Genomic DNA, 12,741 nt, shown 5'->3' with positions numbered 1-12,741 from the left:
GAAAGGTGCTGCTGCGCCTTTTCAAGCCTTGGACCTTTACGCCCGCACTTTCCTCTGCCCAGAAAGCTTACTGCTTAAATGCCAGTACAACTTACTGGTGTGCCTGGATCCACCCCTGTCTCCACTCTGCTTAAGACAGAGGAGGATGATAGGCTGGAAGAATGAATAGATGACATTAAATAGTCATTGTTATCCCCACATAACTTGGCAGCAAGATTGTGGAACTCTGCAGTCTGACAGACCGGGTTCCAATACCAGTTCTTCCACTTACTAGATGGGTAAACTTCCTTCATCCTTCTGAGAGTTCAAGAAATGTTTGCTGAACGAATGAATAAGATGTTTTGCGGAGATATGTGACGAATTAAATGAGATAATGCTTGTATCGTGCCTAGCCCAAAATCAGCGCTCAATGGAATTACTAGTCTCCCTACTATATGCCACCTTCTCTATGCAGGTTCTGAGTTCCTCGCAGCGGGGGGACATCTGGCTTGGTTCCATCTCCCCAAGGCGCTGGGTTCCCAGAAGTTTCTAGAATGAATACGGAGGGCTACATATTTCACATGCGCGGGGCGGGGAAACTGCTGGACGATTACAGGTTCCGGATGGAGCTGGCCCCTTCGTGGCGACCACAAATCCTATCACGCTGCAAGAATCTCGACTTGTTCACAGACAAATGAAGGCCGACGATACTTGCAGACCGAGTCTGACGTCTATGGGACCCCACCCCTACCCTGCGCCTCCAGGGGCCGGGACAACCGCGACCCGTCCCCACTCCTCGCGCCTCCGGGATCAACCTCAGAACTCTGTGGGCGCCCGCAGAAGACGCATGCGCACTGCTCCCTCCTCGTCTCCTCCTTCCCTTCGTTAATTAGTTCATTGCATTTCAAGTGCTGGATCCTTTTTGTCCCTTATTGCGTGCGGTGTCAGCTTCCTTGCGGAAGTGGTGGCCGTGAGAGAAGAAGATGGCGGCCCCTGTAGTGGCGCCGCCTGGTGTGGTGGTTAGTCGGGCCAACAAGCGCAGCGGCGCGGGGCCGGGAGGCAGCGGTGGCGGGGGAGCCAGAGGGGCGGAGGAGGAACCGCCGCCGCCCCTACAAGCAGTTCTGGTGGCCGATAGCTTCGATCGCCGCTTCTTCCCCATCTCCAAGGACCAGCCTCGGGTGAGCGCAGCGCACGCGAGCAGCCAGAGGGCAGGAAGTGTGGCAGGGCTGGAGCAAGTTCTCCTTTCGGCTAACTACTACGGCAAGCCTTTGAAGGACTTGTGTAAATACTGTTATCCTAAAACCGAATTTACGTGGTTAGGAAGGAGGCAGAGGTACTGTCTTAAACCCTGATGACTGCTGACCAAGTTAGTGGCCGGCAGATTTGGGCATTCGTAATGCTGTACGCCTCGGGTTTGAAAGGAATGAAGAGAGCTAAATGTAGAAACAGCGCTTGAGAGAATTCTTCACGCGGGGATTCAGTGCCCCTAGAAGAGGCTGCGCCGCTTTTAACCTTGCAGATGACGGATGCTTAGGTGAAAAGAAACGACCTTTTGCCTCTGAAAGGGCGGTAATATGCCTTAAAAAGAAGAGGCTAGATCTCGGTCAGTGTACTTTTTTTTTCCCCTCCAGGTTCTAATGATACCCGGTGCTATCTGTCGAAAGGACAAAATGGGTTTAGTGGTTGATTGCCATCAGCTCCCGAGTTGTCTAGACAATGGAGTATTGAACTCAGCTGGGTCATTCAGCAGCCCTCAGTTCAGAGAGAGGGAACTGCATGGGATTTAAGAAAATCCTCTCTAATTCTTTCGAAAAAGCCTAATGGCTGTTCATTTTTGAAAAGTGACGGGAGATAGCTAACCTCTGACACTTAGAAAGGGATCAAGGAAGGAAATCTTATGGGGAAGAAGGCCTTAGCAATGCTTAAATTTATGGAAATATGATTGATTTCCAGTCTTATCCTTTGCCAGCGGTGAACTGCCATTCTGTCACAGCTCTGTGTCTGATACAAGGCACACAGATTCTGTACTTACCATCCCCAAATTGCAACGTTTCAGACTCAGGCTTAGAGCATGACGTGAACATCAAAGGCAGGAACCTGTTTACCTTTGAATTGCAAAGATACAGCAAAATTACACCATTTGGAAATATTAATAGAGGAGTGAAAATTGTTGCAGTGGGGTATCCAAAGGGATTCGAGACCTCAATTTTTTTTCATCTTCTATCCTTCAGGTCCTCTTGCCCCTGGCCAATGTGGCATTAATTGACTATACTCTGGAATTCCTGACTGCCACAGGTGTACAGGAAACATTTGTCTTTTGTTGCTGGAAAGCTGCTCAAATCAAAGAACATTTACTGTAAGGCCCTGCAACTTTTCTTCTTTTCTTTCCATGTTTCGCCATCTTTTTCTAGTTTCTTCAGGATGAATGTAACTAAGGGGAAATGTGAGAAGGGAAAAATGTGTCTACTTAGAGGTCATTGTAAGTTCTAAGGGTATTTTTTACACTTATCAGGAGGTGAGCAGCTGAAACTTTGTATCTGTCTGTCTTGGGTTTTCTGTGACAAAGATTAAAGAATAAACTCGGGTTTTCTCTGAATCTCATTATAAAGTTTGGTCCCAGTGGACTTTGCTTTTATGTAATGGCTTCAGTATGGAAGTTACAACGATAACATCTTTGTTTTCCCACTGAGTTTCTAAATCTTGTTTGTTCTCACCTTCAAGGATATAAATGAGTTCCTTGTCATCTTTGTATTCCCACTGCCTAACTCAGTCCCAAGCATGTAGTGAGCACTTACATGTTTTTTGAAATCTTGAAAACTAGGGAATCGCATCACTTATGGAAGTCCAGGAAATAAAGACTAGGATATTAGCATGGTCTCCATCAGACAGTTGCTAAATGTTATATGGATTGCAGAAGGGGAAAGCTGACATGAAGTGTGTTCCCAGGGTACTTTGTGTACCCTAGGCTTCAGCAGGATTTTGAGTTCAAATTGATGTTTAGGGACAAGGGGTCAAGGTATGGAGGGGAAAATAACCATGTTTCCTAACCCATAAAACAAGACTGGTGACACAGGATGCTGAAAGCATTCATTGTAGTTCATGATTCTCTTTGAAGTTGAAGACGCTGGCAAGAACCCAAAAAAGCCATTGAGAAGGACTGTGAATGCTGAATGGGGGTGAAAAATGGGGAAGGCTCAAATGATATTTATGCTTGATATATTCATTCCCCTCACCCTCCCTTCCTTTAGGAAGTCCAAGTGGTGCCGCCCTACATCTCTCAATGTGGTTCGAATAATTACATCAGAGCTCTATCGATCACTGGGAGATGTCCTCCGTGATGTTGATGCCAAGGCCTTGGTGCGCTCTGACTTCCTTCTGGTGTATGGGGATGTCATCTCAAACATCAATATCACCAGAGCCCTTGAGGAACACAGGTCAGGATGGGAAAATGACAGGAACAAGGGTTAAAGACCAGCAGAGCCCTGAGACTGCTTTTTGCAGTTCTCTCCCTCCTGTCCTTTATAGGTTGAGACGGAAGCTAGAAAAAAATGTTTCGGTGATGACGATGATCTTCAAGGAGTCATCCCCCAGCCACCCAACTCGTTGCCACGAAGAAAATGTGGTAGTGGCTGTGGATAATGCCACAAACAGGGTTCTCCATTTTCAGAAGACCCAGGGTCTCCGGCGTTTTTCGTTTCCTCTGGTGTGTGGATATCTGGGGTCCTTAGAAGTGGGGAAGTGACAGGCTTCAGTGGGAGAAACGAATTAAAGTCCTTGTAACTTCTCCCGACAGAGCCTGTTTCAGGGCAGTAGTGATGGAGTGGAGGTTCGATATGATTTACTGGATTGTCATATCAGCATCTGTTCTCCTCAGGTGAGCTCTTTAGGGCTGGGGCTACACACCCAAAGAGTAGAACTCTGTATGTCTGTTATTTCACCCTTAGAAGGCCAGGGTATATTTCTTCTCCCTCTTTATTTTCATTATTTTTATTTTTATTTTTTGAGACAGAGTCTCATTCTGTTGCCCAGGCTGGAGTGCAGTGGTGTGATCCCAGCTCACTGCAAACTCTGCCTCCTAGGTTGAAGTGATTCTCCTGCCTCAGCCTCTTGAGTAGCTGGGATTACAGGCACACACTACCATGCCTGGCTAATTTTATATTTTTAATAGAGATGGGGTTTCACCATTTTGTCCAGGCTGGTCTTGGCCTCCCAAAGTGCTGGGATCACAGGCATGAGCCACCACACCTGGCCTTATTTTCATTTTTATTTATATATGTTTTGAGACAGGGTCTCACTCTGTGGCCCAGGCTGGAGCATAGTGGCACTATGATGGCTCACTGCAGCCTCAACCTGCTGGGTTCGGGTGAACCTCCTGCCTCAGCCTCCTGAGTAGCTGGAACCACAGGCATGCACTACCACTGATTTTTGTATTTTTTTGTAGAGACTGGGTTTTGCCCTGTCCAGCCTGGTCATGAACTCCTGAGCTCAAGCAATCTGACCACCTCGACTTTCCAAAATGCTGGAATTACAGGCATGAGCCACTATGGTTTTTGTTGTTGTTGTTTTGAGACGGAGTCTCACTCTGTCGCCTAGGCTGGAGTGCACTGGCAAAATCTCAGCTCACTGCAGCCTCCGCCTCCCGGGTTCTAGTGATTCTCCTGCCTCACCCTTTCAAGTAGCTGGGACTACTGGTATGCGCCACCATACCCGGCTATTTTTTGTATTTCTTAGTAGAGATGGGGTTTCACCATATTGGCCAGGCTGGTCTCTAACTCCTGACCTCAGGTGATCCTCCCGCCTTGGTCTCCCAAAGTGCTGCAATTACAGGCGTGAGCCACTGCACCCAGACTTTTTTTTTTTTTTTTTTTTTTTTGAGACAGGGTTTCGCTTTTTTTCTCCAGGCTGGATGCAATGGTGCGATCTCAGCTCATCGCAACCTCTGCCTCCTAGATTCAAGCAATTCTCCTGCCTCAGCCTCCCAAGTAGCTAGGATTACAGGCATGTGCCACTACGCCCAGCTAATTTTTGTTTTGTTTTTTTTTTGTTTTGTTTTGTTTTGTTTTGTTTTTTGAGACGGAGTCTCACTCTGTCGCCCAGGCTGGAGTGCAGTGGCCGGATCTCAGCTCACTGCAAGCTCCGCCTCCCGGGTTTACGCCATTCTCCTGCCTCAGCCTCCCGAGTAGCTGGGACTACAGGCGCCTGCCACCTCACCCAGCTAGTTTTTTGTATTTTTTAGTAGAGACGGGGTTTCACTGTGTTAGTCAGGATGGTCTCGATCTCCTGACCTCGTGATCTGCCCATCTTGGCCTCCCAAAGTGCTGGGATTACAGGTTTGAGCCACCGCGCCCGGCCTAATTTTTGTATTTTTAGTAGAGATAAGGTTTTACCATGTTGGTCAGGCTGGTCTCGAACTCCCGACCTCAGGTGATCTGCCTGCCTCAGCCTCCCAAAGTGCTGGGATTACAGGCATGAGCCACTGCAGCCAGGTTTTTTTTCTTTTTTAGAATCTGTTGTAAAGCAAATATCTTGTCTCCAGTATCCCACTGGGAGTCTCTTTGGAATTCTGGTCCATGTCCAGCTGTCATAGGGTTTGCTAGGTCTCTGGGGGTTTATCTGTGCTGCTAGAGAATAGTACTTAATCCTGGCCGAGCACGGTGGCCAAGGTGAGTGGATCATGAGGTCAGGAGTTCGAGACCAGCTTGACCAACACAGTGAAACCCCATCTCTACTAAAAAAAAAAAAAAAAAAATACAAAAATTAGCTGGGCGTGGTGATGGGCACTTGTAATCCCAGCTACTTGGGAGGTTGAGGCACAAGAATCACTTGAACCCAGGAAGCAGAGGTTGCAGTGAGCCGACATCATGCAGCTGCACTTCAGCCTGGGCAACAGAGCTAGACTCGTCTCCAAAAAAAAAAAAAAAAAAAAAAAAGAATAGTACTTAATTCTAGCCCACTCCGCTTCCCTTCTACAGGTGGCGCAACTCTTTACAGACAACTTTGACTACCAAACTCGAGATGACTTTGTGCGAGGTCTCTTAGTGAATGAGGAGGTGAGAAAAGTCTTCCAATGCCTCTTTAGGAGAGAGGAGAAGTCTATGATTGTATCTCATGCTGGTAACTTTTGATCCCTTTTTGTGTTTTATTGAGGCTTAGGAGGGAGGAAAAGCCGGGGGCAGGAGGAACAGTACACAAAGAAGAGTCTTTGTGGCAGTGAGAGGCAGAGGGGAGCTTACAAGGATTAGAAAATTTGTACTTTGGGGCATTCTTCCTGTCTTTCTTGCTTAGGTGACCTCCCTTTCCTTCTCATTCAGATTCTAGGGAACCAGATCCACATGCACGTAACAGCTAAGGAATATGGTGCCCGTGTCTCCAACCTACACATGTACTCAGCTGTCTGTGCTGACGTCATCCGCCGATGGGTCTACCCTCTCACCCCAGAGGCGAACTTCACTGACAGCACCACCCAGAGCTGCACTCATTCCCGGCACAATATCTACCGAGGGCCTGAGGTCAGCCTGGGCCATGGCAGCATCCTAGAGGAAAATGTGCTCCTAGGCTCTGGCACTGTCATTGGCAGCAATTGCTTTATCACCAACAGTGTCATTGGCCCTGGCTGCCGCATTGGTGAGCACAGGTGGGGAATCAAGCCAACCATCCTAGGAACAGAAACCTGGGAGGTGCATGTCTCCAGAAACACAAGGGATGGCTACACAAGGGACAGTCCCTAGGAATAAGGAACTAGAGTGGCTACCTCAGGAAAGGAGGAAACAGGGATTTGAAAACAGTGATACCTTAATTTGTGGCCTGTGAGCCTCTCATTGGATGACTCTTCACATTCCAGGGTACCCTATAGTCACATTCAGGAGCAAGCAGATAATTAACATGCAGTAACAACATCTATTTAGCACATTACAGTTTACAAAGGGCTTTTATATACATTGTTTCATTAATCCTCATAATTTACAAATAAACAGGCTCAACAAGATTTTCTTGCCCAAGGTCATTGGCAATAATGGTGGGACCTGAATCTGGGTTTTCTGATTGTAAGTCCAGTGTTCTTTTTAGTCTACCATAACTGCCTGGTTGGCCTCTTGGTAACTCATTTTGGTTGCAGTAATGTGATGCTTCTAATAGTACTTCCCCTTTCCAAGAACAACAGTAAGGCTCAGATTCTAGGGGCTGAGTGTGGTGGCTCATGCTTATAATCCCAGCCATGGTGGGAAGATCGCTTGAGCCCAGGAGTTGAAGACCAGCCTGGGCAACATGGTGACACCCCTTCTCTGCAAATGATACAAAAATTAGCCAGGCGTGATGGCACGTGCCTGTAGTCTCAGCTATCCGGGAGGCTGAGGCAGGAGGATTACCTGAGCCCAGAGGTGGAGGGTGCAGTGAGTTATGATCATACTACTGCACTCCAACCTGGGTGACAGAGTGAGACCATGTCTCAAAAGAAAAAAAAGACTTGGATTCTAAAATGTACCAGAAGAGGTGGAATTATTTGGTTCTGCTTGTAGACATAGATATGATTCTAATAAGGTTTTTTAGTTCAGAGGGTCCCCAGAAATCATGAAGGTTCTCGGGTTCTTAAGCGCTGTATATAGTCTATAACTTGTAAACTTGGTGAAGTATCTTCTCTTCTCAGGCTTGGGCTTAGCGGGTGAGTGGGTGTTTCTGGTGACTTGTGGGATGGGGAATGAGAGTTAGGTGGGAGCTGTGCTGGTGTCAGTCAGCCCTGTCCTCTATGAAGGGCTCTGCTCTGCGGTTGGTACCCTTAGTGACCCAGAGGCCTTCCCATCCTGAGCCAGGTGATAACGTGGTGCTGGACCAGACCTACCTGTGGCAGGGTGTTCGAGTGGCTGCTGGAGCACATATCCATCAGTCTCTGCTTTGTGACAATGCTGAGGTCAAGGAACGAGTGACACTGAAACCACGCTGTGTCCTCACTTCCCAGGTAAGACCTGATGTGTACTGTGCACGGGCCCCAAATTGAGTGGCAGTCACATTGAGCCAGAAGGGACATTATTTCCACCCATAATCCTGTCTGAGTGGAGAGAACAAATCCGGTGGTTTCATTTACCATCTAGGCTTAGTTTAAAAAAAAAAGAAAAAAGTTGCTCTCATTATCAGGATGCACTTTTCCTCCACACACTAATGGTTCTGTGGTTTTTTCCCCTAGGTGGTCGTGGGCCCAAATATCATGCTGCCTGAGGGCTCGGTAATCTCTTTGCACCCTCCAGATGCAGAGGAAGATGAAGATGATGGGGAGTTCAGTGATGATTCTGAGACTGACCAAGAAAAGGAGAAAGTGAAGATGAAAGGTGTGAGATTCGACAGGTGTGGGGCATCTGTGTGTCTCGCTGCCTCATAGAAGAACCAGTGTTTCCTCCTGGAGGGATTAGTGTTTCCGCTGGGCCCTCTATAGATCATTGCCTTTTCCAGGTTACAATCCAGCAGAAGTAGGAGTTGCTGGCAAGGGCTACCTCTGGAAAGCTGCAGGCATGAACATAGAGGAGGAGGAGGAACTGCAGCAGAATCTGTGGGGTGAGCTAGGCCTGATGCCTGCCCTCCTACTGAATCGGAATATTTTGAAGGATAATGAATACTTCAGAGTCGCATTACTTATTCACTCCTTTATTTATGTAGACAGGGCAGGTATATTGCTCTCTGTCGATGGCTCTTTTTTTTTCTTTTTCTTCACCCATTATGGCTTCTCAGGACTCAAGATCAACATGGAAGAAGAGAGTGAAAGTGAAAGCGAGCAAAGTATGGATTCTGAGGAGCCGGACAGCCGGGGAGGCTCCCCTCAGATGGATGACATCAAAGGTGAGTGGTCAGGGGAGAAATGCGCTGGACCGGTTTATTCTCTGCCTGGATCAACTAGCCAGAGGCTTGTGTTCCTCAGAAAGGGTTTGGTATCAAGTCAAGACTGGATGACTTAGGGCATTTTGGAATGATGTTGGCCCATGAACTTACTCTTGCTTTGATTCCAGTGTTCCAGAATGAAGTTCTAGGAACACTACAGCGGGGCAAAGAGGAGAACATTTCTTGTGACAATCTCGTCCTGGAAATCAATTCTCTCAAGTAAGAGCAGCCCCTCCCTGTTCTCCTCGGGGTGATCCCGGGTTAAGTAGAGGCTTTCTCATAAGCGTTTCTTCTCCAAATAGGAATGTATTCCTTGGAAATCTCAAATGGAAAGACCAGTAGTATTTGGAGCAAGGAGAGCACTATTAAGTTCTAGCCTCAGCATGGACTTTCTCCTTCCTAAACCCTCCCCTTCCATATTCCATCCAAATTCCTCTTCAATGTCTGTCAGTGTCATAGTTCTAAGCCTGCTGAAAGGCCAGTGAAGGCCCTGGTGTCACCCCAGTCTCCCCACAGGTATGCCTATAACATAAGTCTAAAGGAGGTGATGCAGGTACTGAGCCACGTGGTCCTGGAGTTCCCACTGCAACAGATGGATTCCCCGCTTGACTCAAGCCGCTACTGTGCCCTGCTGCTTCCTGTGAGCAAAAATCGGAGCTGAGTACAAGGGATTGGGTAGAGGCAGATACACATCCTTGCTGTACTTGACTTTAAAGGAAATCAGGAGTAGACTAGCCTGTTATATTGGGTATATGACTTCTGGTTCCTTTCTCCTTGCCTCTGGAAGCTGGTTGGGCTCTAGAGCAGCTTTGGCTGGTTCAGAGGGGTCAGGTTGAGTTCAATACTGACTGGCCTTTGAGACTCCAGGATTCATACCATCCTAGGCCCCCAAAGGTATACTCGGAATGGACCTGGACATTCAGACTCTATGGCAGCGATTTGACCCAACACAAGATCAGCCTCTGGGGTGGGAATAGGTATTTTGAGGTAGGCAGCCTATAGCATCTGATCCCCTTTCACCTTCCCTAAGGAATCTGTTTTTCCCAAACCCTGTCAACAACTCCCAAGTCCCTCCGACATAATTCCACAGAACCTGTATCATCTCCCTCTTGTCCACCCATGTCATCAATATGGATTTGCTTGGATGTCCAGGTACAGGTGAATGCTCAGGAATATATTGCAGCTCCCTTCTTTCTTCCATAGCTGCTCAAGGCCTGGAGCCCTGTTTTTAGGAACTACATAAAGCGTGCAGCCGACCACTTGGAAGCGTTAGCAGCCATTGAGGACTTCTTCCTAGAGCATGAAGCTCTTGGTATTTCCATGGCCAAGGTGAATATGACCTCAAGCCCCATTCTTCTGCACTTGCTTTCAAATGAGGGTTTGTGACCACTGTGGGAAACATAAAATAGAAGCTAATGTGAATCCAGTATAGACCATCCACTCCCCCAATATCATGCTTATTGCTAGAATAGTACAGCTTGGAGCCGGGCTAGTAAGGTAGCCATCTGGGAGGTGGTCTGGAAATGTGCAAAGCTCTCCCCAGCAATAGTTCCAGAAGTTAGACCTGCCCCAGGAGCAGAGTGAACAGCTCACTCTTGTCCATTTTGGAGGAGGCTACTCAGTGTGTAGAGGGATCTGAGGGCCTGGTAGAGTATCCTGCTGGATTCTCCAAGGCCCCTGAGGTTCCCTTTATTGGCCTTTTGCAGGTACTGATGGCTTTCTACCAGCTGGAGATCCTGGCTGAGGAAACAATTCTGAGCTGGTTCAGCCAAAGAGATACAACTGACAAGGGCCGGCAGTTGCGCAAGAATCAACAGGTGCGTCAGGCTGCCCTCCTCTCGTCAAGATGGTTATCTCATTCCCAGGTCCTGGCCCCTAGACTCTAGGGTGGTTGGTTTCTGGGGCTCTGGTTGTTAAAAGCTGTTTATATGCCCAGGGGAGCAGGAGAGTTATGTGCACCTCCCCCAGCTGATCTCTCCTTTGCTTCCTTACAGCTGCAGAGGTTCATCCAGTGGCTAAAAGAGGCAGAAGAGGAGTCATCTGAAGATGACTGAGGTCACACTGCCTGCCCCTGTGGGTGTGATTGAGTACCCTCCTGGCTCCTGGGCTGGGACAAGTAAGGAACTAGCTGCAGAGGGATGAATGACCACCATCCAGGCTGAGACTGAAAGGAGCAGAGGCTGGAACTACAGTATTCTCTCCCCTGCTAGCAACCATGTGCCTCCCATCCTGACTGTGGAATTGGGATGTGGGAAGTGGGGCTGGAACAAAGCTTCTGCCTAGGGAGGAGCTAAGCAGGCCCTGCAGTTGGAGGAAGGCCAGAGGAACAGCTTTGTGCTCCGGCTTTCCCTCAGGGAACAGCAGAGAGCAGCTGGCTCTCTCTGCTGCTTGTGTATGTTAATATTAAAAGAGAAAGCGGTGTATTTGGTTTGTCTCCATCCCTGACTAATCAGCCAGTGAAGTATGTGACCAGAGTCACATGGTAGCCTTTCCTTAACACCTGGGGGAGAGGGAGGACAGAGGTTTCCAGCCACTAGGTGGTACTGTGGTACCTTGCTAATTAACCTTTCCCATGGTTCATGGGTAGCAGAGGGCCGAGGTTCTTTTCCATCCTCTGGGGACCAACTTGTGATCCTGGGGTGGTGTGCCTAAGCCCATTTCCATAGAGTCCCATTTTGAACACTTTTCTGCCAGAGGGTTATATTGCCAACCATAAGTAAAGCCCATTAGACATGTCAGTTCCTCTCACATACCTTTTCCAGTTGATCTGGTACTCGTTCTGTCAGGAAGGTGGGCCACTCTTCATCTTAAAAATAAGGAAATCAGGCCGGGCGCGGTGGCTCAAGCCTGTAATCCCAGCACTTTGGGAGGCCGAGACGGGCGGATCACGAGGTCAGGCGATCGAGACCATCCTAATACGGTGAAACCCCGTCTCTACTAAAAAATACAAAAAAAAAACTAGCCGGGCAAGGTGGCGGGCGCCTGTAGTCCCAGCTACTCGGGAGGCTGAGGCAGGAGAATGGCGTAAACCTGGGAGGCGGAGCTTGCAGTGAGCTGAGATTCAGCCACTGCACTCCAGCCCCGGCGACAGAGCAAGACTCCGTCTCAAAAAAAAAAATAAATCAGCTCAAGGTCACATGACTCTTGAGGGATAAAGCTAAGGACTTGACCCTCAGAATCCAGAACTCTGTACTTCAGCATATTGTGTTTCAGTGAAGGGGAAATTGGCCCCACAGACAAATATAACCCAGAGCCAGTAATGGAAGTCCCAAGAACACAGGAAGGCCCTGTGAAGGGTGCTTTCCCTTGAGAGTGTTTACTATGTGACAGGCAAATAGTTTTCACATATTGTTTCATTAACCCTCACATGAGCCCTATGAAGTCTTATCCCCATTTTCATATAAAGTGCCTGAAGCTCACAGAGCTTCCCTAACTAGTAACTGGTAGAGCCAGGTTTGATATTGGATTCTTGACCTGGAGCTTGTCACTTTGCTGTATTGCTTTAACTTCAACCAAAAGAGATATGCCTTTCTGTCTTTTCAAGTTCCTTGTCTTCATATAGAGTGAGTCAATAATTTTGGCCAGGGCCAGTGGCTCACGCCTGTAATCCCAGCACCTTGGGAGGCCGAGGAAGGTGGATCACCTGAGGTCGAGAGTTCGAGACCAACATGGTGAAACCCCATCTCTACAAAAATACAAAAATTAACTGGGCATTGTGGCAGGCGCCTGTAATCCCAACTACTCGGGAGGCTGAGGCAGGGAGAATTGCTTGAACCCGGGAGGTGGAGGTTGCAGTGAGCCGAGATTGCGCCACTGCACTCCAGCCTTGGCAACAGAGCAAGACTCCACCTCAAAAAAATATAACAATAATAATTTCCTTTAGTGGTACTTAAACTGTGG

The 12,741-nt window shown here is 48.1% G+C and overlaps 1 protein-coding gene across 2 annotated transcripts in view; it reads left to right on the top strand.

The window, feature by feature from the left end:
* The window catches only part of EIF2B5 (eukaryotic translation initiation factor 2B subunit epsilon), a 566,918-nt gene continuing 554,177 nt past the window's right edge, over nucleotides 1-12,741 (top strand). Inside the window, exons 1-16 of one of the 2 annotated variants that reach the window (XM_025375145.1) lie at nucleotides 1-1,157; nucleotides 2,211-2,335; nucleotides 3,228-3,413; nucleotides 3,505-3,682; nucleotides 3,773-3,853; nucleotides 5,952-6,029; nucleotides 6,291-6,603; nucleotides 7,785-7,930; nucleotides 8,156-8,297; nucleotides 8,419-8,520; nucleotides 8,695-8,802; nucleotides 8,970-9,060; nucleotides 9,358-9,481; nucleotides 10,045-10,170; nucleotides 10,548-10,658; nucleotides 10,836-11,264. In XM_025375145.1, the coding sequence (XP_025230930.1) occupies nucleotides 963-1,157; nucleotides 2,211-2,335; nucleotides 3,228-3,413; nucleotides 3,505-3,682; nucleotides 3,773-3,853; nucleotides 5,952-6,029; nucleotides 6,291-6,603; nucleotides 7,785-7,930; nucleotides 8,156-8,297; nucleotides 8,419-8,520; nucleotides 8,695-8,802; nucleotides 8,970-9,060; nucleotides 9,358-9,481; nucleotides 10,045-10,170; nucleotides 10,548-10,658; nucleotides 10,836-10,895 (2,166 nt within the window). In that variant the 5' untranslated portion in view covers nucleotides 1-962 and the 3' untranslated portion in view covers nucleotides 10,896-11,264. Of the gene's footprint in view, nucleotides 1,158-2,210; nucleotides 2,336-3,227; nucleotides 3,414-3,504; nucleotides 3,683-3,772; nucleotides 3,854-5,951; nucleotides 6,030-6,290; nucleotides 6,604-7,784; nucleotides 7,931-8,155; nucleotides 8,298-8,418; nucleotides 8,521-8,694; nucleotides 8,803-8,969; nucleotides 9,061-9,357; nucleotides 9,482-10,044; nucleotides 10,171-10,547; nucleotides 10,659-10,835; nucleotides 11,265-12,741 lie in introns of those variants that run through there. The other variant, XM_025375146.1, reaches the window with a different exon arrangement.

This window comes from Theropithecus gelada, chromosome 2 (genome assembly GCF_003255815.1).
Source record: "Theropithecus gelada isolate Dixy chromosome 2, Tgel_1.0, whole genome shotgun sequence".
In the NCBI taxonomy this organism is placed as follows: domain Eukaryota; kingdom Metazoa; phylum Chordata; class Mammalia; order Primates; family Cercopithecidae; genus Theropithecus; species Theropithecus gelada.
This window is presented reverse-complemented; position numbering and strand designations above follow the sequence as displayed.